This window comes from Thamnophis elegans, chromosome 1, assembly GCF_009769535.1.
Source record: "Thamnophis elegans isolate rThaEle1 chromosome 1, rThaEle1.pri, whole genome shotgun sequence".
In the NCBI taxonomy this organism is placed as follows: Eukaryota; Metazoa; Chordata; class Lepidosauria; order Squamata; family Colubridae; genus Thamnophis; species Thamnophis elegans.
Genome location: NC_045541.1, coordinates 108,511,329 through 108,537,501, shown reverse-complemented (window position 1 = coordinate 108,537,501; position 26,173 = coordinate 108,511,329). Strand labels below are relative to the sequence as shown.

Here is a 26,173-nt window from a genome sequence, read left to right as displayed (position 1 = left end):
ATTTACAGTGAATTCCTTTGCAGCAAAGTCTTTCCTCTCCCACAGTCTTTCAAGATAGTTCACAATTACTGACCTTTATCAGGCTTGGAGAGTGGCCGGGCCGGTATTTTTCAGATGCCGCAATGCGTGGCAAGAATGCAGAAATGAACTAATTGTCTCCTGCAAACATCCCTCCCCTTTTGCTCCTCTTTTATTCCCTATGGGAGGGGCCATTTACTGTCCACCTATGGCCTCATTCCCAAGTTGACTCTTGTTCCTTGATGTTCCCTTCGCCTGGCAACTCTGCGCATGCGCACATTGGGAACAGGCTCCAGCTGTTTGTCTGCCTCACTGATGTCTGACCTCGAAGGCTGCTGATAACTGTCAGCTGGCCCTGGCCCCATCTCTGCCTCCAACGCAGATGCAGAGCACTCATCAGAGCCTTCCCCAGACACCAGGACTGGCCCATGTTCCTCCCCAACTCCTCACTGTCCGAATCTGCTGCCAGCTTCACTAGCGGGCCACAACACAAAGTAGTGGATGGGACATCACAAGAAAGCTGGGGCTTGCATCATAATAGTCATCCACTTGCTGATTTGGACTCCCAGTGGACACTGCTGTATGTGTTTATGTGTGTCTATAAATTACATTCATACATTCTATGGTGAAGCATCCATCCATCCAAAAATGAAGCTTAGAATAAAAATAATTCTACTATTGCCATGTAGTTTTCACATAGTGTATCTTCTGGAGCTACTATGCTCAACAAGTAGAATATTGTTGGCTCAAAACACCACCGAAACTTTTTTTTAAAAAAATACTCCTTTTCTTTTCCTCAGTTACTGACTTTTCCACTGGGTGTTTTTTCCTTTCTAATAAGTCCACTGGTGCACCATTTCATTGTTTTGGAAAAAGGATGTCCACTACAATTAGAAAAAGACAGCCAACTGAAAAATTAGATTCATAGGCCTTTCAGCCCTCTCTAAGCGGTTTACAGAGTCAGCATATTGCCCCCACAATCTGGGTCCTCATTTTACCCACCTCGGAAGGATGGAAGGCTGAGTCAACCCTGAGCCGGTGAGATTTGAACCGCCGAGCTGCAGAACTAGCAGTCAGCTGAAGTGGCTGCAGTACTGCACCCTAACCTCTGGGCCACCTTGGCTCTTATTCCAGAATTATGGATAAATTACAGAATTTGGAATCAGGTGAAGGGACAATATTGATTCTGTGAAGCCAGAGTGTAGTGTTGGCCTTGAAAAAAGCAAAGCACATCAGACAATAGCAGCAATTGTGGTAATAGGAAAACCATACTTTGAATGCAGAGCAGAAAAATGCACCCAAAGGTTGTAGTTGTACTGGGTGAGGGTGAATATAGAGCAACAGTTTCAATTCCTGCCCTCCTAAAATGATTGCTGGCTATTGGGGCAACCTGGCATGGTTAAAGCTAACTCTCTTCTTACATGTGGCGCCGTGAGGAGTGGAGAAGAAGAGATTGCTGTAGAAGACCGAGCAGTGGGGCGGGCTGGGCTGGAGGGAGGCAGGGATCTTGGGCTCTGAGATCCATCACTGTCACTGCCATGGCTGCTGGGAGGTGTTGGTGGCATCTGCACCAAGTCATCTAAGTCAGAAAAATATAGAAAATGGGTTAACATCAGACTGAAGGTTGGGTCAAAGATAACAGCAGAAAAAAGCTATTTGGTGAAGAAAGCTATAAATCTAATCAGTTCCAGCTAGTGTGAATTATAATCTGAGCCTTCATTTGTGAGAGGCAATATTCTTTTTAGGAAATGACAGAAATAAACCAGGAGATTCACCTTCTCTTCATCATTTGTTAACATCTCACCATCCTTACTTACCAATGGGCTTTATTTTCTTGTTTTGGTTTTATGTAAAAAAAAAAAAAAGGCCTGTGTCAACTGCCTAACTAATACTCCAGGACAAGTGGAAACTTTGAGAGAGATAGGCAGTACAGAAACATGAAAAAGAAATAAAGAAATAAAAATAAAAACTTGTCTCCAGGTTTAAGATGTATCCAGATCTTGGAACTAAATATACTTGGGGACTGGGTCTAAGGGACTTTTAGGGCTGTTTACTGGCAGTAGTTGGGCTTCCATAGGGAAGGGCTAAAAGAAATCAAGTTGGCAGGCACAAAGATATATTTGACATCCTACCCCTTTTGAACATGTGTTTTGTGTGTGTGTGTATGCACAAAAAGAGAGCAGGGTTTCAATTACATAGTTACATCCACCATCTTATCTCTTTTTTTTTTTGATCCTCAGCCCCACAGATGCCCTCAACCAAAACTGTTACAGCTTTCCCAAGTTCTTATTTCTTTGATTTCATTTATTGAACTTTGATTATGGCTAAGATAAAATCAATGAAATGAAGCTGATTTCCTTGTCTCTTCCTCTGTCTTCTAAAAGATGAAATTGTCCCAGAGGCATATCAGGAATTAGAGAATCTGAAGCTTAAGTGGAGTTTACCTCACAATAGATAATGCCAATGGGGTTATCAACTGCCTTTAATTCTTGCATTCATGAGATATCTAGTGTTTCTTTCAGAAGAGCATGATCAACACACTCTGTTCTAGGTCCAATAGTAGGTGATAAATATTGATGGCAATCTTGTATGTCCCTGACCTCCTTCTTGTCTGTATATCCACATTGTCTCCATAGAGCTACCTCGTGCATTTTTTTTAAAGGTGTACAGCCAAAACATTTCCACTGTTGCATCTATTCTGTCCTGAATAAGTTACATCCTTCAGTTGCTAGATTCCAGTCGTGGGAGTTGTCTCACAAGTCTTTTGGAACAAGTTTTACTATGTCATTTGCCAAAATGTGGATTCGTTAACTGCTGGTTCTCCCACGAATCCTCTAAATTTCCTGCTGATAGAAGATGGTGCTCTTGCTAATGCTTACATTATGTACATATATAAAAAAGCCTGTTCTGTTGGGATACATTGTGAGCCAAACATTTGAGAGAGCCTAATATATTCTGTAAATTATTGTTTGCTTATTTGAATATGAATTTCCAGTACTCGAGAAGGACGTTGCAGTTTTAAAGTAAATAAATAAATGTGTTCATTTGGCTAAACAGGTCCCTCTGTGCAGCGTTAGTGACTGCCAAGCAGAATTCTTGATATTGTTATCTTTCTGGAATTAAGCTAAGATCTTTATACCAGGCACATTAAAAACTGGCAGTGTTTGTTATTATCCTTCCAATGACATGCAGCCAATATCTAATCCAAAAAAGCCAGAGAAATGTGGGCTGGATTTCAAATAAGACTACTGAAACTAGGCAAGCTTTTACTGACTTAATTTAAATCTGTCTTAAAACTTAACAAAGTGATTATGATTTTTGTAAGGTGCTCAGCTATTGTAATGATGAAAAGACTCCCATTTAAGGAAAGACGTTTCAGTGTCTAATTACTACAGACTACACCAGCCCTTTGCCTTCTAAAGAGAGGGTGGACTTCTGGTGGACCCAAGGAAAAGTCTAACCTTTAAAAATCGCAGGAAATGTTGATTTATTTTAAAAAAAAATAACGACAATCTACTAATTCTCACTCCAGAAAGGCTGGCAATTTGCTAACTTTGAGCCATCTTTTCATATCATACAAAGCATCTACATAAGGAGAAGGTCAAAGAACATGAGGCAGATCCAGAAGAAGATGGAGAGACACCCTCAAAGACACACTACTACAGCATAAATTAACAATGGTTAAGGCTGCCAGAAGAGCAAGAACCAGAACTTTGTGTCCCTTAACACCCAAAGCAGTAAAAGAGGAGAAGAAGGAAGAGGAAGAAGAGGAAGCTTTCCAACACTGCTGATCCTCAAGGTTTGCATTTCACAGACTTAGGCCAGACATAATATTGCTGAAGGGAAAAGAATATGATTAAAATAGTTTGGTCTTTAAAATTATATCCAGAAAATGGAAATTGCCCCAATCAAACTGCTATGAAAGTCAATTCTCTTAAGAATTGTTCTTGCATTCTCTTAATTAACTATTTTAAATGACAGGGCAGATACATGCTCCTTTTTAAATTAGAAATTCTAATTTAATTATAGTAATGCCTAATAGATAAGTTTGTAAATTTTGATAGATACTGTTGTATTGATCTGCATTTCATATTCTAGAAATATAGGGAAATACTACTGGTAGATAAAACATTAGGAGTAAAACTTCATAATGTCACATACTCACAATGCCCATCAAATCCTAGTAGTAGCCTTTTTCAAAGAGATAGATGTCAGTGCTGGTTGCTATCTATAAAGCCCTACATGGTTTAGGGATTGCCTTTCTCTCATAGTAGCTGCCCAGCCACTTTGATTCTATAGGGTTGGTACACTGGGGGTTTCTTTGATGAAACAGTCATCTATTGGAACCCCAGAAATGCTTCTTCTCAGTAGCGGTTCCTGCCCTCTGGAATTAGGTTCCCTCTGATATATGGGTGGCCCCCACTTTCCTGTTTTTTAGAAGAGCCATGAAGCTGTGATTCTTCATTCAGGCTTTTGACAACGGAAACTGAGCCTTCATAGCATATTATCTGGTTTGTCACAATTGCCATCTTTTATCATAGATCTATGGATCAAATTGATCAATTTCATCAAAATCAATCTTTGAATAAAATAATGCTTTAAATTTGCAGCTCTCTCCCAATTATTGATTTTAATCATTTTTAATCTGATTGATTTTATTGTAATTTTATGTTGTTTTATTGTTGTACATCACCCAGAGTTGTTGAGCAGTTGGGCAGCATGCAAATTTAATACATTATTTTTATGGTTGGTAGTACAGTCAGCCAGTTGTTTACATTGGATTTGTCATTTTTATCCACTATGGTATTGCACAGTCAGCCAGATGTTTAGATTGAATTTGGCATCCACTCCCCACGAATCCAGTCCTTCCCAAGGACCTGGGATAAGTCTGTTTGATGGTGTTAAAGATATTATAGCAGGATGTGGTTGTATTATCATTATTGTTATTTTGTCTGGAAGTTTACTCTAATAGCATAAAGGCAATATGGTCTATAAAAATAACAGATATGAGGTTGGAGAGCATTGAAAGCTCATTGAGTTATCCAATTTTCTCACCTGTTGGCACATTTAAAAATTGATTAACTTCTCTAGGTTCAGCTTTGATTACAGGTTGGGTAGTCATTTCTATAGGTGCCTGAAAAACAATTGAGAAAAGTATTAATGATTTTCTAAATATCTTGCTTTGAAGAATAATGGATTTCTCAATGAGACTACATCATTTGCAAGGACTCAAAACATTGTCCCTTGAGGGAGATAGACAATGAAATATAAATAAAAACAAAGAAGCAAATAAATAAAAAATAAAATTGTGCTGTATGTTATCATTTGCTTCTGGGATCAGGCTACATACATCTCTCAGGTTTCTTCTGAGATAATTGAATTGAATTGAATTTATTGCATTTATATGCTGCCCTTTTCCCCGAAGGGGACTCAGGGCGGCTCACAATCCAAGTCAGGGAAGGGGGTACAGATAAGGGATAAAAAAGACGAACAGAACAATACACAATTTAAAAGCACACAACAACCATACCATTCGAGGGGGGGGGGGCAAAAGCTCTTTAGCCCCAGGCCTGTCGGAACAGCCAGGTTTTAAGGGCTTTGCGGAAGGCCTGGAGGGTGGTGAGGGTTCGAATCTCCAAGGGGAGTTCGTTCCAAAGGGTCGGAGCAGCCACAGAGAAGGCTCTCCTCCAGGTAGTCGCCAGTCGGCATTGGCCGGTGGATGGAATTCGGAGGAGGCCTAATCTGTGGGATCTAATCGGTCTATTGGAGGTAATTGGCAGCAGGCAGTCTCTCAAGTACCCAGGTCCAATACCATGAAGGGCTTTATAAGTGACGACTAGCGCCTTGAAGCGTATCCGAAGACCACTAGGCAGCCAGTGCAGCTCGCGGAGGATAGGTGTTACGTGGATGAACCGAGGTGCACCCACGATCGCTCGCGTGGCTGCATTCTGGACAAGCTGAAGTCTCCGAATGCTCTTCAAGGGCAGCCCCATGTAGAGCACGTTGCAGTAGTCCAGTCTAGAGGTCACAAGGGCATAATAGGGCTCCATACAAGGATGGTGAGACCATAATCCTTCTAGAGATCACTACACACTATTTTTTATTATTATTCATTTGTATACTATGGTAAGTGGTATGGTATAATCTGCTCTTTGCACCAACTGGCCTCCTTTTAGAAGAGAAAGATACATTGTATCACCAATTTATACTAAATTGGTAACACAATGCACCAAAATATTCTGGTGTATCAAGAGGCATTGAATTCTGTGCCATTGCTTGAAATGTATTTCCACAGTGGGTTATTATATTGTCAGTATAGACAATACATCAATGAAGGAAATCAGCAAAGTATCCATTTGCACTTTCATAATGGAAACTTGTCTACTTTCTGTTTCTTCTCCTTAAGCATTTGCCATTTCTCCAGTCATTGGTAGCTTTATAAACTGGGTAGCCTTTGTACACTATTTATGCACAGCTTGTTTTCTACCATTGAGCATGGCAGTTCCCAGGTACATGCATACATGCAACGGTGTAAAAGCTACAGCTTAATTATGGCTAAACCAGCAGAGATTTAAAACTGTAGTGAGTGTCAACATGCCTAGTGATTGCAGCCACTATTATTCTAACTTTTTCCCTAGTCATCCTTTTTTTTATCAACTTGCATATTAAAGGCTGATTCCATATGAGTGTCCAAAATTGCTTGACTTGTTTCCAAAGACAATATAATTAAAAAACAAGAGCATTTGGTAAAGAAAACATCATGTACATGTGATAAAGAAGTGCATTGCACAGATACCGTGTTTCCCTGAAAATAAGACAGGGTCTTAATTTCTTTTGAAACCCAAAATAAGCGCTTGGCCTTATTTTTGGGAAGGTCTTATTATTTTGGGGGTGCAGGAGGCGGCGAGCATGGTCATCTCATGGCTGCTGCTATGTTGCAATATTTTTGGGAAAGGCTTATTTTCAGGGAAACAAGGTAGTGTTTCCATGATTGATAGTCATTTTTGCTATTATCTCCTTCCTGTCTCTAAAAAACTTACTCAGATTCAGATCTTTGATCTGTTGTAATATGCGTAGGACAGTTTTGCACAAACTTTGGCAATACAGAATACCCTCTAATGTTCACTGGATTTTCTGCAGGGCTATTTAACAGCTGTTTCTGATCAAAGGAGACCAAGAGTTAATATGAAGAGCCATTAATTCCCAGCTGCACCAATGTGATCTTCTCTTACCAGCTTTCTTTTCCCACCAAATGCCAGAGATTTTTTTCCCCATTAAACAGATATATTTCACGCTGTCTCAGACTGTAAACATAGCCTGGCAAAGGAAGTTAATATGGTTTTCAAACACACACCACATAGATCTACATTTGGAAATCCAGGGAGTTCAAAGTTAAAGCAACAGGGGAAGTTTTGTGTACAAGTTTGATTTGAATGGTGTCCTTGTTTTTCCCTCCTACTTTTATCCACAGTAAGTGAAAGGAAGATAACCCACAATTGAGTCCAAATGAAGGGAGTTCTCTTACTTCACAGGTGAAAAGCGCTGAGGGGTTTTGGCAGCGCGAGAGAAAGACTTCAACGTCAGTGCTGTATATATATATATATATATATATATATATATATATATATATATATATACATACATACATACATACATACATACATACATACATACATACATACACATACACACACACATATGATTCTCTGACCTTTCAAAGTGCAGAATAAATGATTTTATTGAATTGACACATAGTTCATTTTCTGAAGCCTCTAGGCCCACACCTAATCAGGCAAACCCTTTAAAATTAACTCATTGGCAATGAAATACGGTGGGAGGAAATTACTACCATATCCTTCAGGACATACCTTGAAGCACCACACTTTAATTTATGCAATTTAAATTGATGTTACAATGAAACCTGTTGTGTGATTTGGAAGCAAATAACAAGGACACTCCAGGTCGGAAGTTATCAGATGCCGCTTCTTGACATTTCACACACATCTATTGTTCCATTAGTTGTCTCAGTGAAGATGGTCAGTAAAAGGGAGGGGGGCGTTTTAAGTCCCCATTGTAAGCTGCTAAGAGTAATCTAGAACTACGAGATGGTCGGCAAAAAACAAACTAACAAACAAATGTTGTACCATGCATATTAGAAGCACTCAGTATACCTCTGACCACCATTGTGAGGGAAAAACAACAAGAAGGGCAAAAACGGAAAGAATGGTTGAAAAGACATCATAAGCTGAATCTGGGCCAAGCGTTCTGATTTGTCATCTTGCAACATATCCTGCCCCTTTCCCCAAATTGGTATTTTCCAGATGTCCTGGACTATAAGTTTCTAAATTTTGATTGCTATTCTGGGAGCTATAAAGGACTTTGCACTGACAAGGCTGCTATGCTTTACCGTCTATACAGCAACCTGGTGTACCTTTAACAGACCAACAAAATGAAATGCCTTATAGGAAGATGTTTAAGAAGACCAATCTTTATTTGTTTAAGCTTTGACATCTCCACTTCAGCTTCTTAAACACTATCCTAGAATTATGCTCTTTAAAAAACATTTGAAATATCAAGGATTGCTTCTTGTGGGGAATGGTAGCCTGGTGTTCTCTGAAAAGCAGAGAGCCGCTGCAGCTTTTGAAAGGCTGATGGGAGATTTTTGGCTGGCTCTTATTTTCCTGGATCAAAGGGAGATCAATAGATTAACCACCTGTGTTTTGATTAAACTGAAAAGTCGGCTTAGCTTTTTGCAGCTAGATCCAGGAGCTGAGTTCTCGGGACCTCTGGATGTTCATCTATACTCATAGCAGAGCCATTACAAACATTGCTGCTTTGCTCTCCCTTCTCTTAATCACTTTAAGAAGTAATCAATTTCAACTTTGTTCCTTTTGCAGCAAAGATAAGATTCCTTGGAATGAGTTAAATCTTCTTTTGAGGCTACAAAAATACAAGAGAGACTTTGGTTTATTGAACTTATTTAAGTTTTATTGGCAAAAAATCAATTAAAAGAGAATCTACAAAAGTTTTCAATGGTTAAAGGTGATGGCCTTTATTTTTTATCCTGCTATTTTTATTTTTATTATTTTTACTTTTGATGAAAGTGCTTTACACAATTCATTAGCCCTGATTGCACAGTGGTTAAAATGCAGTACTGCAGCTACTTCTGCTGACTTCTGGCTGCCTGCAGTTTGGCAGTTCGAGTCTCACCAGGCTCTAAATTGACTCAGCCTTCCATCCTTCTGAGGTCAGTAAAATGAGGACCCAATTTTGGGGGGGCATTAGGCTGACTCTGTAAACCACTTAGAGAGGACTTTAAAGCACTGTGAAGCGGTATATAAGTCTAAGTGCTATTGCTATTGCTATTACTAAATTGGTTAAAGAGAATAATCCAGCATGGAATGTTTGTTAATTATTTCTAAAGTTCTGCATAAAAAAGGTCTCAGTAAAGACACAGATGTGACTTAGATTGTGATGTTTAGTTACCATGGAGAGTGCTGTTTTTACATTTTACCAAAGACCTCAGATCATAATTCTGTGAGTTTTCTTTATAAAAGAATATCTAATCCTTTCAGATGGAGATGAAATGAAGTGTTGCTATAGAAAGAAGTTGTTGAAAATTGTAGAAAGAAATTAAAATAATATTTTTGAATAAATAAAGGTATAAATTTGAAAATGGTTTGGGATACAAAAAGAGAGAGAAAATACAAAAATTTGGGGCTGAACTAAAAAGAAAAGGAGAATAAACTCTCCAGGGAATACAAGTCTCTCCCAACAAATTAAGATTTTATAGCAACAGTTATCGATGTTATCAAGAAGAGAGGGAAATAAAATTGAACGATGCAAAGCAAATAAAATTTGAATTTGCGAATAAATTAGGGAGGTGGTTGGCTTATAAACTGCAAAGACAAAGAAAAAAGAAAATGGTAATGAAATTACAAGTGTGACATACTATACTAATGGACAATGTTTTTACACAAAAAAACATTTTTTCAATTTTATTTTAATCTGCATGAATGACATGATATTGTCTTGAAGAAAATAGATGAATATCTTGGAGAATGAAATCTACCAGGGATTACAAATGAACAAGTGCAACTGATGAATGGACGTATAATGATAACAAAAGTCTCAGAAGCAATTAAAAAGAGTAAGCCAGGAAAGATGCCTGAACCAGATGAATAGAGTTTGTATTGTAAGTGGTTTGAGGATGAACTTTTACAACCTTTACAAAGTATAATGAATTATATTCTACAGGCAGGAGGGATACCAGAGACTTGGAAAGAGGACAACATACCATTAAGAGGAGCAAAATTTGATGTTGGTAAGAAATTACAGATCAATATCATTATTGAATAATGGTTATTAGTTGTTCACAATGATTGCAGCTGAAAGATTTTTTGATAAGATTCTGAAAGATATGAATTTTAGGAGAATTTTATAAAATGGCTGAAATGGATTTTTACTTCATAGATAGCACAAAAAATCATTAACAGGGATTTAACTAAAATATGCGAGCTTGGTGATAGGTTGGGTTTTCTTAAGAAATAAAAGATTACTGAATTTAGAAGATCATGGTTTGAGATTTGGGTGGCATGGATATCTATGGTGTGATAAAACTAAGGTGAATATAGACTAAAAATTGTGATGTTAAACACAGGCTATTCTGAGAGAATGGACTAAACTGAGGTTTTACCTGAAAACATATTTATGACTTTCAGCACAAGAAATATTTTATAGATGAGAAATAATAAGCAAACATAAATGGCTAGTCTACTGAGATGTACTTGATTTTTTTCCCAACAGAAATGTAAAATGAAATCAAGAGAAGGTCTGATAATAAAAGGATAATCTTGTCAATGGTTTTATTATGTACAATTGATGGTAAGATTTATGGTGGATAAAAACGTAAACATGTTATTGTTAAACAGTTGCTGAAATACATTATGACACAGAAGATGAACAAGTGAAAGAATGTATAATGATAAAATGAGCGAAAACTTTTTGCTATAGAATACAAATGGACCAATGAAAAAGAATATGGTTGAAAGGATTGAAATTTACATTATATTCTAGACTTAAAGAGAATTTTTATAAAATGACATATCATTGGTATTTGTCACCAGGGAAACTGGTGTATGTATAAATGTATTTTGAATCTTTGCTGGAAATGTGAACAATGTGAAGAGACATTTTATCATGTCTGTTGGACATTTAAAAAAAGCCTAAATATCTTGTATACAAATATATACATTAATTCAGAAGATTTTAAAAGTTAAATCACAAATGAAACCAAATGCTTTTCCTTGGATATTAATAGACAAGAAACTATTAAAAAGTTATGAAGCTTTGTTTTTATATATGACAACTGCAGCGAGATTATTATATGCTCAAAAGTGGAAAAGCTCAGAGGAATGTTGATGAAGATGATAAAACTTGCAGAGATGGCTAAATTAACGGCTTTGATCAGAGAAAAAAATGACATTTATGTTCAACTAGAAAAGATTTGTAGACTTTTTCATGAAATAGAAAAATGCACTTACAATTTGTGGTTTGATGATTAGAAAAAAATGGATAATACAAAAAAAATGGGTTTTTTTATAATCACTGATTAAAGAAAATTTTGTAATTGTACTTATAGTTGCTGAAAAGGAAATGGGAACTTTCTTCCTATTTTTTCTTTACAATTCATTCCATATTTTTGCTTTTTTCTTTTCTTTCTTTTAACTGCATCTGTTTTTTATTTGTGTTGTAAAACTTGAATAAGAAATATAAGAAATGAAAAACATCTTTGAAATGTCACCAGCAGAAATATTTGTATTTTTACAAAGTAACAAAAATAAAGAATAGTAGTTCAACAGAAAAATATCTCTTCTTTTGCAAAATCACTAGCAAAAGTTGAAAAAAGTTAGTTCAGTCATCCACATGTACTGAACAATAACTCCGAATGTTCCCATGCTGCCTGATGGTAATGGGAGTTGATCAAATATATAATTGCAACAGATTGTACTACCATGTTTCCCCGAAAATAAGACAGGGTTTTATTTTCTTTTGACCCCCGGAATAAGCACTTGGCCTTATTTTCGGGGAGGTCTTATTATTTTTGAGATGCAGGAGGCGACGAGCACGGTCACCTTATGACTGCTGCTGTGTTGCAATATTTTCAGGGAGGGCTTATTTTAGTGCATGCGCTTATTATCCAGGGAGGTCTTATTTTGGGGAAAACAGGGTAGAACATTAGAAGGTGCCTCTTCTGAGAAACTGGCCACCTTGTAATTATTAAAATTAGTCTATTTTAGAAGAAAGAAAATTTGAATTGTATCTCAGATGTTGGCTTCATCAAGGATGATGATGCATTATTTGTAGACAAAACAGTTCTAAAATAGAAACAAATGGGCTTGTTAACCTGTAGGAGCTTCTGCAGGAGATTCACTTTACAGTTTTTATTTTGGGTGTATTTTTCCACTTATGCTGATCATTAATAATCCTGTCCACTGTTTGAACTAGCATCACTAATAAAGTCTGCCATTTCTGAATCAGGATCGAAAGCACGCTATCCAATTATCCTTCAATTGCTCACTTTTCTCTCTACTATGTTGCTTTTTAAAATGTGGTTATTTCAAATCAGCAGTGATTAAAATAAAGATTAGGCACTTTTTTCTTATTTTTATTTTCCACCTTGTAGTAGCCTTTCTATTCAGAATGAAGGATGAAGAAATCATGTTTTAAAAAATGCCACACTCTCAGGTCCTGATGCTCAGATCATGCCAAAAATTCTTGGTGCAATGAACTCACCTCTTTGGGGACTGGCAACCTTTGCAGTGGGTTAAGATTCATCATGGGAACTGCATGAGTTGGCAGCTGAGTTTCAGGTATTTCTGGCACCATGTTCTGCTCCTGCTTCACCATGATGGAACACAGCTTGTGCTGGAGTGTCCACATACCATTTTCTAATTCTAAGAAAAGAAGCACATCACAGTCAAGTCATATTAGTGCTGTATATGAGAAGCACTGCACCATATAATGAGGTGTATTCTCTTCCACGACAGAAGTAAACGTGAAGGAACAAGCAGGGGTGGGCTTCTGGAGGTTCGCAGAGGGTTTGGGAGAACCTCTAGCTAAGATTCTGTACAGTTCAGAGAACCCCCAAATCTCACTCCTGGCTGGCCCTGACCACCATGCCCCTCCCCTCCCAGGAGTTCCCACACACATGCAGGTAAGTACAAGGCGTGTACGCCCTTGGGGAGGGAGAAAAACAGGTGCATGCAGAGGGCGAAAAACAGGCCCACCGTAAGTTTGGGAAGGCCAGAAATAGGCTTGTTTTCGGCCTCCAGAGGGCCTGTGGAGCTTGGGGAGGCAGTTTTCAGCCTACTGGAGGCTTGAGGAAAGCCCCCAGAGTTCGGGGAGGGCAAAAAGGACTTCCCCGCCATGGTGCAGGAGGCCAAACTAGGCCATGCCCACCATGGCCACGCCGACTCAGCAACTGAGCAGAGAACCCCTTGCTAAAATTTTTGAAGCCCACTCTTAGGAACAAGGATTTTAGAGCTAGGAAGCAACACCATAAGATTTTCTTTGTTTCAGAATAGAAAATATATTCTATTAAACTCTAGTATATGGATATGCTACACTTTACAGGCCAAAGGCTACATTAAAGCCTTGCCCAGAACATCCCGGTCACTTTAGGCATTGTGCTTCAATTTTAAACAATTTTAGAGGTTTTTTAAAAAAGAAATGGAAAAATTCTGCAAGATCACCAAATATAAGGTGATTTGGTGACATTTCAGGTGAAGCTGGTGAGACTTCACCAGCCTCACCTGAAATGTCACAAGACCTCAAAGAAGATCTTGATTAAATCCAACCCCATTTTGACAATATTTAAACATTTAAAGAGGCTGATATCACACAAGATGGTTGATCTCTCCTATATGAATCTTCTCTGTCAGGGTAGTCTGTCCTATATTGGCTTATGAAACAAGTATGTTTGTAGGTTGACTCAAGAAGTTTCTTTAAAACAAGGATGGACAATATTTTCTCAGTTAGACCCAGCAGGGTTAACTTTTTAATCCCTCCCTCTCCCCCATGATTCTAGAAAGCCAGGGTGAGGTATTAAGGGTGGAAATAATAACATTTGACTTTTGAGAAGCATTTTGCTCTCAACACATCCTTATTGTCCTATTTTAAATCCCAAGCAGTTCCACAGAAATGTGTTCATTTTGCTTCCAAACTTCAGCAGTAACAGTTCAGTCTGTTTTTAGCACTTTGGGAGTTTAAGGGCAGGAATGTGAACATTTCATTCGTTCAAGGATTTCTGGTCCTGTTTTCATTCTTATGTTAAATTGAATGTGCACTGCTCCAATTCAGTCATTTTTGCCATCAACTTAGGTCGCATGGACTCAGTGTATTCTAGGACTACAAAAGGAATATGTGAACAGGTTTGAGGTGTTTACCGCTGCATTGTGAGAAAAAGTTTAATGTCGCTATCAACCTGGAAATACTTTCCTCAAAAGAGTAGAAATCCATACAGCAACTCTTATGCTGTTAGAGAAAGCTCTCTTTTGTTATCTCTCCTTCATTCTGCCCTTTCCCAGATTTCTCAGTCTCCATTCTTCTGTGCTGTATCTCACAGCCATGATGTTCTTGTCATGTTCTAAAAAATTGCATTCCACTATGAAGCAGCTGGCATGATGCTTCTAAAAGATGCAAGGCACTTTCTGTCTCTAGTTTTATTGGTAGCTTCTACCTCCCTGGTCAACTCTTTGGCTTAGAAAGGGAAGGATTTGGGAAGATTTTGTACTAAGCACAGGACCATGGAGAAAAATGAAGAAGCATTTACATTAAGATCTAAAAAACTTTATAATAGAATGAGGAAATACTCATAATTAGCACCTGGGTATATAAACAGCACACTGCATCATTTTCATTGCAAATAGCCATATTTACAGAATGTTAGATGTGAAGGAAAACCAAGAGCAGGAACAGGAGGAGGATGAAGAGGAGGAGGAATAGAATGGAATGGAATATCTATTCATAGAACTTGTAACTTTCTATGAACACTAGTGCCCCAATGCTCCTTTTCCAGCTGTCTTACCTAAAATATATCTCTTCTAGATATTGAGGGGGTTTGGAGAGTAAATGTCCTCCCTCATCTGAGGTGAGATAGTTCAGTAACAGCTCTACAAGGAAGAAGGATATTTCTCTGGAGCAGAACCAAACAAGAATGACCTATGAAAAAATTGTAGTGCTTTCACCCCTTCTCTTCTTGATGTCTGGCAGCACTCAGCCAGGATAATCCCTGACCACTGTGGGGAAACTTATTCCCTGCTTTTATGGTTTTCTAGCTTTTTTTTTTTTAAAGAAAGGCCTTTCTTCTCTTGTATATACTGAATCTGTGCCATTTCCTTTTCGGGCTAACGGTTGTCCTTCAACCACTCGGACACCCACAGGGTCCCACAAATAACAGGATCCTCTGCTAGGATTGCTCTAAAAATATCCTGTCATCATGAATCATCCCAAAATGAATTGTTTTAAAAATAGGTTTTGAAATGACTGTGCTTCTCCATCTCCTGCAGACAAATCTGCTGGTAGCAAAGAAGCCCACTTAGGCCTCTACATGTGCCAATAAGCATTAACTCTAAGCAGTAGCTTTCATTCGGTCTATACCCAAAACAGAAGTATCAGGGAAGGTGCTGATTTCCTTGCATCCACACCCAACAATCTCAGGGTCCCTCTCAGAGGCTGCCCAGAGCTTGGCAGTGGGGAGAAAAGAGTAAGTTGACATATTTTATTTAACTTCCTTTTTCAGTGTGAGTATTACAGAGCTTTTCAGGGCAAAAAACAGTCATTTAAGCCTTAGTACATGGAGCTTAGGGGATGCAGTGGCTCAGTGGCTAAGACAGTGAGCTTGTCAATCAGAAGGTCGGCAGTTCAGCGGTTCGAATCTCTAGCTCTGCATAATGGGGTGAGCTCCGGTTATTTGTCCCAGCTTCTGCCAACGTAGCAGTTCGAAAGCACGTAAAAATGCAAGTAAAAAAACAGGGATCACTTTGGTGGGAAGGTAACAGTGCTCTGTGCGTCTTTGGCATTTAGTCAGGCCAGCCACATGACCATGGAGACATCTTCAGAAAGTGCTGGCTCTTTGGCTTAGAAACAGAGATGAGCACCACACCTAGAGCCGGAAAAAACTAGCATGCAATACAATGCAATGCAATGCAATACAATACAATAGCAGAGTTGGAAGGGATCTTGGAGGTCTTCTAGTCCAACCCCCTGCCTAGGCAGGAACCCTATACCGTTTCAGACAAAAGGCTATCCAACATCTTTGTAAAGACTTCCAGTGTTGGGGCATTCACAACTTCTGGAGGCAAGCTGTTCCACTGATTAATTGTTCTAACTGTCAGGAAATTTCTCCTCAGTTCTAAGTTGCTTCTCTCCTTGATTAGTTTCCACCCATTGCTTCTTGTTCTACCCTCAGGTGCCTTGGAAAATAGTTTGACTCCCTCTTCTTTGTGGCAGAGATATTGGAACACTGCTATCATGTCTCCCCTAGTCCTTCTTTCTATTAAACTAGACATATTCAGTTCCTGCAACCGTTCTTCATATGTTTTAGTCTCCAGTTCCCTAATCATCTTTGTTGCTCTTCTCTGCACTATTTCTAGAGTCTCCACATCTTTTCTACATCGTGGTGACCAAAACTGAATGCAGTATTCTAAGTGTGGCCTTACCAAGGCATTATAAAGTGGTATTAACACTTCACACCAAGTTTCTGTAATGGCAACAATATCGTATCTGCCCTCTTTTATTTGAATTTCTAATTCGCCCTGTTTATTCCTCATACTCTGTGCATTGGTGTATAGACATTTGAGTCCATTTTGATTGACCCTGTGTTTACTGTCTACATAACCTGTGTTATGGCTGACTGCCCCTATTTTCTTGCCACTTGTATGATTCATGCACATGGTATGGCATTCACTACTAAATGCTTGGTTTTGCTTGACAGCGGGAGTGATAATCTTACCCGCACAAACATCTGTGTTACATGCACTGATAACCCTATGAATTTTACATTGCTGGGGACAGAAATGTTCTGTATCAATTAATTCTCTGTCCCCGCTGTGTGGGGAAACCTTTACTTTTACATGGAGCTCAGTTTTATCTAATGGAGCGGGTATGAGGTTGAGGCTTAGACTACTGGGTTGGGAAGTACTCAAAATTCAAGGACATAGGCTGGCCTGAAGGACACAGCTCAGGAGTCAAATAAGTTCCACCAACTTACCCACTCCCCTGTGTCACAAGGTCAGACAGAAAAATGACTCCCACCCCTTAAGGTCAATCAATTTTAAGAAATGGGTATGTTAGCTTTAGCACTACTTGGAAAGCTGAGGAGAAAAGGGAAGGAAATAAAATATTTCCATTTTTATCACACATGAAATTGTTTTCAGTGCTTGTGTGCTTGTAAATTGAATTACACTGGCCATCCAATTTTCAGCATAAGAGCAAGATTGATTGTAGACAAACACATCAGAATATAGCTATAGGCCAAGTGGACAGGGTCAATGCATTCCAAGCCAGCAATCCTTAAGCCTGAACCTGCATGGATATGACTACGGTTCAAATTTCTTCTGTTCACAAATTAGAAGAGATACATGGAAGAGGAAACAGAGGACAGAACTGGGGAAAGAAATTACAAGACCAGGAGACTCCTCAAGAATATATTCAGATAAGAAGTTCTCCATCCCTGGTTTAAAGGGAAGAGAAGAAAAAAAAATTTTTTTTGTCAGCAAGAATGATAAATTATCAGATTCATAAGCAGTAGGAATAATAACAACAGAAGAGAAGAGAAAGAACGGAAGAAAATCAGAAATACAAAGACCTGCAAATAGAAGTAGAATGATTGTATTAAAGAAAGCAAAGTTAGTAACAATAATAATAGGCTCCTTGGGTACAATCCCAAAACATCTGGAGCACCACTTGAACATCACTGGCATTCAAAATCACCACTACCAATTGCAAAAGGAATTTAGTTGGAAAATCTTACATTCCACAACGATACCTTTAATACCATCAAACTGCATCTGCTATCCCAGGTCCTTGGGAAGCACTCCCTAGGTGGGTAAAAATGCCAATTCCAGTCTAAACATTTGGTTGAATATGCATTGAACCATAACAATAACCTCCATAAGTAAATTGCTCCGTTCATATATAAATGTTATTATCATAAAAATTATTTCTTGCATTTAAATAAAATTTAGGTAGCTGCAAATGATATCTATTATTTTTGTTCCTAATTTCTGATTACAATGAAGAACTCCTAACTAACCTTTTATTAATATGGAGAACTTCTGCCACCGCAGGAACTTGCAGCTATGATTACGACTATCGATAAAAATGCCTGATTGCACCTTTTCTAGTCATTGTAATTTTACCACCAGAGCTTTTAAATGCTGAAGGAATGGTGGCTTTGTTGCAGAATTTTTTCCTGTCATGGCAAATACTGTGACTTATATATTCATTTAGCAAAAGACCAAATGAATCTACAGAGCAAGATATATTGAGAATGTGAATGCATGAAGAGAATACTAGCAATTTCTCTTTACTAGAGGATGAGGCTAAGTAGATTTTTGTTGCTCTAGGACTTGTGATCGCTCACCTGGCTCATAGTTTTGTGTGGGGGACAATCGTAGGTCAGTTTCAAGCTCTTCAGAGATGGAGGAATGGAAACAGTGGATAGAGGGAACCAGAAACAAATCAAAATTAGTCCCCCTAAGGGAACTAATTTATTTAGCATTGTTCAGAAAAAAAAACTCTTTGGCAAAGAACACTGCTTTAAAAATATGTACAGTAATGTTGTGTGAATAATGAGAAATAGTGAGAGATCAGTTTTCTGGACAATATCCAGGACTTAAATAATCAGTTATATTAAATGACTGTAAGACAGTAAGCATTCTCCTCTCTTAAAACAGTGGGTTATTGGCTCTTTGCTGTGACTCATGAGGCCAAACTCCATGTTTTGTCTGTTTTAGAAGATCCTGAGGAGAAATTAAAGGTCAGCTCTATTTTTTTTATATCACAGCTTTGTTTTATTTTGAAGAACCCTTTATTTCAATTTCCTCCATTATTGCTGCTTTCAACAAAGGAGACTTGAAAAAGGTGATGTTTAGTTTCTAATTTCAGCTTGTTCACATGTGTATCACAGTCCTGTGAATGTTTCTTCAAGGGTAGGTTTTACCATATTCAGTTGGACTCACTTCCTAAGAAACATATTTAAACAGTGTAGTTTTATTTCATTATTCCCTCCCCCCTCCCCACCCGTTTCTTGAACTATCCCTTATTTGGTTTAAGCACAATCACTGCCTTCCCCAGATAAGCTTATGAGGCTTCCTGATTATAAATTCCAAAGAGAGAGAATGTGGCAGGCAGATAAAATCTATATATGTTTCCGGTTTGGCTTGACTCTTTTTCTATTTCCAATAGCTAGCTGAATAATGTCAGCTGTCTTATCATTCGATGATTCAAATCAGTTAAAAATGGGTTAGATTAATTGGCTGGAACCAACTTTAACTCTGGGCCCCTTTTAACGACACAGGAAACAGGCAGTTTGCTAGCAGCAGATCGTCAGCTTTCAAGAGAAACAGCTCTTTGGAAGAGACACAGATTGGACCTGCTTGTGACAGTATCTATCACATCAGCAGAGGATACGGTGCAGTTTAGGCATATGCTTCTGGATCCAGCTTTCTACTCACCACTGGCATTGTCCTCTGTCTTGACAGGCATAAGAGGGCTCTGTGGAGCAGAGTCTCCACTCAGGGAGTAGCTGTGTTCTGCCTGGATGCCAGGAGTGGGAGGATCCAGATCCATGTCCAGCAAAGGGTTTTTTTCCACCAGCATGGGGTCATCAAAGAAGCTGTTGAACAGTTCATTGGAAAAGTCCTCCATGTTCTCAGAGAAGTGGTCAAAGCTCTCGGAGAAATGCTGGGAAAGGAAAGAAAAGTGTGAACTGCATCATCTCCATGAGAGACTAGAGGGCCTTCTACTGAAATGCATCCCAGGCCAGATACACTGGAAGCCAAATCATTTGGATCAGAAAGAACTATATCCATCTTTTATTGTTTCTGTTTTCACAGCTTCAGAAGAAGCTAACCAGCCAAAATCCACAATGAAATACATGCCTGCCCATTTTCTTCACCTTAATTTAATACATTTTATTCTCTCTGTATTCTGTCTTTTCCTACAACAAGCTATTGAAATGCATTGATTGGAACATCAGAATTACAGGTTTGAAGCATATTACTTTCTTCTTACTTTGAAGCCTTCTAACATATTTCTTTATGACACTCTCATCATCTCCACTAGTATGTACACTGTTGGTGTTCATTTTTCAAACTATCAAAGCATCTATCGGGTTTCTGTGCAGTGATGATGATCAAAGGCATACATACCTAAATTATTTTTTATAAAAAGCAACTGAGGTATTGTGATGTTCTCATAAATAACTGTGAAATTAAGTTGTTATATAAACCTTCTCATAGTTTGAGGATGTAACATTATTTATCATGAAAAGAGATTTTATGGAATACTATAAAACATATCCTTCCAGTGGCTTTTCTTCTATACAGCATATCCGTTTGCGGAAAGTTTTGCCATATAATACTGTGGAGAAACCTTGGCAGAAACTCATGTACCATGGTACTGATATTTATTCAAAATACTGTTCAGTATTAATACAATGCAAAGGTTTGTTTCATAATGTAATCCAATTCTATGTAACCTCTGTGCAGAGCATTGTAACTTTAGAAGCAGACTGAACGGTAAAGAGTCATGAGCATCTTATCATATATGTTTACAACGAAAGCACGGGCCACAAGTCACAGTAAAGATGTGATACTTGTAGAAGACATAATAAGTCATACCTTTGCTTCAGATCATACTTTACAAAAAAGTCCATCCATTTCATGCATATCGCTATAGCTATATAGGACTGCAACTGTTGTGTGAGCAGTACAATTCCATTTAAACTCAGTGAGTCCAGATTTATTTTCTTTTCATTTTATACTGTTTGCTTTTTACACACACACACAAATCTATTGCATGTTTATTTTCACAGGTAAGTAAGAATTAAATTTAATTATAAATTATGTAATATGAAAATATTTTAAAAATCAGACTAGACACACCCACTACTAAAAGTTACATTACTGCTTGGATGAAATACCCATTCATCTTCACCATAAGAGTCTTTGAAGAAGTTGACATAGAAGTTTAACAGAGAATGTCTATGGAGATTCTGATGTCAGGGTTCCAAGTAACACCCTAACGAAAGAAGACTCTGAGACTTGAGTTTCCTCAAAGTTCCATTTTATTAGAGATGTCATATTGGCACATCTAGGAAAACCCAAATCTGAAAGCTTCCAGGTTTTCCCCACCCAAAAGAAAGTTCAAGCCCCAACCCAGCATCCACATGTCCATCACATGATCCAATCAGGTACTATCCTAACCAGGAGATGCCTCCCAGTCGCCTCATCGCAGCTGCAGGGCCAGTTAACCTTGAATTTCTGAGAAAGAATGTCATTATGGCTACATATCACCCACACTCTGTAAAAATTCCTCCTCTCATTTTCCCACAGTAGAAAATATGGCAGGCCGAAAGTCCAAAAAGTAAAATATGGCTTCCAGGTCTGACATTTCAATCATCCAGGTCATGGTTGTCCCAAAGGTGCTTTTCCAAAAGCTAACCAAACTGTATTGGTTTTTTCCTTGAAAACATTTTGCTTCTCATCCAAGAAGCTTCTTCAGTTTAAAAGAGAATATGGGAAAAGAAATAAATATTACCAGCTGAATGGGAAGGGGACTATATTGAGAGGACCAAATTACAAGGAAAGAAAACTACTAGTGTAATTTAAGCCCCTCCCCACAATTTTCCTTGTAGGGAGGAATAATCTGCCGCCTAAACACATTTTTCTGTATCATGTTCCTTGTATCTGAAAATGGTATTCCAGACCATTCTGTGTGAGTGATGTTTATTGCAGGACACATACTATAAACATTTCTTTCAGCACTTAGCAGTTATGGAGATGATCGTTCAAAAGTTGTTTTGTCATCTTCCTTAGTTTTCTCCCCCAAATATCTCACCAGGATATATTTCTTAATATTTTGCTATTTAAAATATGTTACCGTTATCTCTTCACACAGTGACTAAGTTCTTCCTCACGTTCTGTTGAAAATTGGGTTCCACCACAAAACCGCGATAGACAATTGCACGCTCGACAAAAGCGCGTACGTGATGTCATCACAGCGCGACGAAAACATCGCGCTGTGAGCGGTAAATTTAAAATTAAAGCGAAAACCTTACCCTAACCCCCCCAAATCTAACCCTAAACCTAACCCTAAACCTAACCCTTAACCTAACCCTAAACCTAACCCTAACCCTTAACCTAACGCTAAACCTAACGGTAACCCTTAACCTAACGCTAAACCTAACCCTAACCCTAACCCTAACCCTTACCTTTATGTGAATTGGCTTGCTTTAATTTTATTTTAATTTTATTTATTTTTTAATTTTTTTCGTCGCGCTGCTGATGACGTCAGGTACGCGCTTTCGTCGAGCGCGGTTTTGTTGACCGCGGTTTTGACGGGTCACGGAAAATTGTACCCCTTCCTATTTTGCTCAGCTTTCATGTAAGAAACAGCAACACTATATCCAAATACAATATCCAAAATCAATCCATCCATTAAACTTTAAATAATGCAAAACTTGAGGAACTTAAAAACAAATACTATGTTACAAATAGGGTCACAGAAATATCAAGAAGCCACCTCTGGATCAGAGGTGGTATTCAGCTGGTTCTGACCAGTTCTGAAGAACCAGTAGTGGAAATTTTGAGTAGTTCGAAGAAACAGTAAATACCACCTCTGACTGGCCTCACCCCCATCTATTCTCTGCCTCCTGAGTCCCAGCTGATCGGGAGGAAATGGGGATTTTTCAGTAACCTTTCCCTGGAGAGGGGAGAGAATGGAGATTTTACAGTATCCTTCCCCTGCCATGCCCACCAAGCCATGCCCACAGAACCCCACCACTGGATTACCCCCATACCCACTTGCACTGCATTACTCTAGTTCTGTATAATCTGCAGCATCAAATCTAAGATTGGGAAAGGCCTAGGTTCATTTAACCCAATATTGTCTATACCAGTAGTTTTCAACCTTTTCTTCATCACAGACTCCCTATAAATACCTTTTGTTGCCATGGATCCCCATAACTTAACACAATATTTTAATCATAACATTTCTTCAAGTCATCGCAGACCCTCTGTGATGACATCATGTCGCCTGGGGTCTGCAGACCACAGGTTAAGAACCATTGGTTTATACTAACCAAGCCAGCAGTGTGTGGCGGCAGTCAAAAAAGCCAATGCAATCCTAAATTGCATTAACAGAGGGATACAATCAAGATCAAGTGAGGTACTAATACCAGTCTATAAAGCCTTAGTAAGACCACACCTAGAGTACTGCATCCAGTTTTGGTCACCACACTGTAAAAAAGATGTTGAGACTTTAGAAAAAAAGTGCAGAGAAGAGCAATCATGATGATTAGGGGAATGGAGACTAAAACATATGAAGAATAGTTACAGGAACGGGGCATGGCTAGTTTAGTGAAGAGAAGGACCAGGGGAGACATGATAGCATTGTTCCAATAGTTGAGGGGCTGCCATAGAGAGGAAGGGGTCAAGCTATTTTCAAAGGCACCCAAAGGCCGGACAAGGAATAATGGATGGAAATTGATCAAGGAGAGATTCAACCTAGAAATAAGGAGACATTTTCTGACAATAAGAACAATCAACCAATGGAACAGCTTGCCTTTGTAAGTTGTAGGAGCTTCATCACTGGAGGCTTTCAAGGAGAGATGGGACTGCCATTTGTCAGAAATGGTGTAGGGTCTCCTGCTTGAGTGGGGGGCTGGATTAGATGACCTACAAGGTCTCTTCCAACTCTTTTAATCTAATAATCTGACAAAGCAATAGTTCTTCACACTTCATATCACAGATCACATCCAATATCTAGAAATTTGTGTTATATGCCAAAAACTAACTGTATTCTTATACCATACATATCCAAGTCATGTAAATAGATGTTCACTCAGCATGACTATCTTTTTTCACAATTTAGGATGAAATACAAACCAAGCCTGTCCATTCCATTTACAGGTCAAAGTATTGGCCTAACCCAGAAAATGATTTAAATTGGTAATCTGATGGGCTCAATGAAGTCATTCTTTTCTGTAGCAGTGGATAACCTTGGAATTCGCTAGTGATGAAATCTTGCAAGCTGTATGCTGAATTAGCAAGATACCTCAGATGCTCTAGATGTCATTCAACAACTGCATATTTATTTCAGATTTACTGTGCAAAAATATATAATTATTTTGATTTGGTATTTAGAAAGGGAAAGTTGGTGTTAGAAAAGGAAATGCTTTAGATGATGACATAAAATGGTCATAAGTGACAAATGGAAGGTCAAAGAAGGCTAATTAATCTTCATGCTGCAATACAGTATTCAAACTTTTTATTAAGCTGATTTTTTTAAAAATCCATGGCCATAAAAAACTAGTAACACTGGGCTATAATGTATATAAAACTTTAAAAAACAATACTCTTTTTTTCAAAATTTCCTGACAGATTACAAGAAAGCGTTTCTGTGCAAAATGTAAGAAGTCAGAAACTTCAGCTTCAACCCTTCTGAGATTAAGCGTAATTGTTTTAATTTATTCATTCTTGAGCTTTGACAGCTGGTTAACTGACTTCAAGCCAGCCATCCTCTCTCAACCCAATCTGTCCCACAAGGCTATTTTTAGAAGGAGTGGAGAAAGGAATGTTGTGTACAGTGCCTTGAGATCCTGGAGAAAAGGCAGGATGTAAATCTGACTAATTTACTAAATGTTTACATAAGAACAGTATATACATAGTTAGATTCACATATTGTCTGAAGTTAAGATTGCCTCAAATGAGTTGTAATAGCTGGATACACGCATTAGTCTAGAGCAGGGCTGTCAAATTTGTGGCCTGTGGACTGGATGCGTCATGCACTGGCCACGCCCACACCCGCTTTAGCGAAGGAGGAAAATAGTCACGATACGTCATATGATGCCACTGTGATGACACGAGTTTGACACCCCTGTACTTCTTCTTCTTCCTCTTGTCCCATAACCGTCATCAGACATCGGCAATCATGTTGGCAATCCTATTTTTATCAATAAATTTTATCAAAAGATGACCTCTGTACTAGAGGATAGAATGTGTCTTGGAAACCCAATGGCTGACTTAAGCTAAAACCAAAACAAAATCCATTGCAACTAACAGCCAGTTATTTGCTCAGAAGCAGGAATGCTAATAATATTATGCCTAAATTCTACTCAAACCTAATGTGGTTGTTTAAAAAATATGTTTCCTGTATTATAATGATATTGCCTGCCTTTATAAAGGTAGCATCTTCAAGGAAAATATGGGTATGAGTAAATATTTAAAGTGGTGATTTATATAAAATGCCAACAAGAAAAAAAAGTGTAGTAGTATCCTTCTGCTACTCTGATCTTACTTTCCTTCAGCAACACTGGTTCTTTGCTTTATCCCAGGGTGCCAAAATCCCTTCTCAGTCTTGCCAAGAAAAAGACAGAGGGAGGAGATGACCTGAACACCCCGGATACAGCCAAGCGTAAGTTCCTGTTCCAACACAAAGATCTGTTTGTTTTATTCAAAGACAATATCATTGTGTAAATAAATGCCAGGCAATAAGGATGCAGTAGTACAGGTGAATAGGACCGGTATCAATGCCATTTACCAGATGTCAGTCATAAGCTTTGTTCTTAAAAGGATAAAGGGAGTTCAGTTAAAAGAAGGCTCTAATTTAATATATACTCAGTCAATGGAACTATGACAGAAACCTCAGCATGGAATTATTGGTGCTTTCAACTGCATCTCAGTTGTCGGCATTGTGAAATGTTTCAAAATGCACACAAGAGGTATACACAAAATTATTAAAACAGACTGAATTGCTATAAAACTCAAATGAAACTATATAGAACCTTTAGGTTGCTCAAAGAAATTATTTCTAGGATGCTTACAAAGAAGGCAACATCTAATATCAATGTTCAATCATGTTCAGTTAG

The 26,173-nt window shown here is 38.3% G+C and overlaps 1 protein-coding gene across 1 annotated transcript in view; it reads right to left on the bottom strand.

Moving 5' to 3' along the window:
* The window catches only part of CREB3L1 (cAMP responsive element binding protein 3 like 1), a 92,548-nt gene that overhangs the window by 31,722 nt on the left and 34,653 nt on the right, over positions 1–26,173 (bottom strand). The window contains exons 2-5 of the mRNA XM_032235261.1: positions 19,758–19,986; positions 12,814–12,974; positions 5,074–5,152; positions 1,440–1,597 (exon numbers count right to left, since the gene is read on the bottom strand). Of these exons, the coding sequence (XP_032091152.1) occupies positions 1,440–1,597; positions 5,074–5,152; positions 12,814–12,974; positions 19,758–19,986 (627 nt within the window). The remainder of the gene's footprint in view (positions 1–1,439; positions 1,598–5,073; positions 5,153–12,813; positions 12,975–19,757; positions 19,987–26,173) is intronic.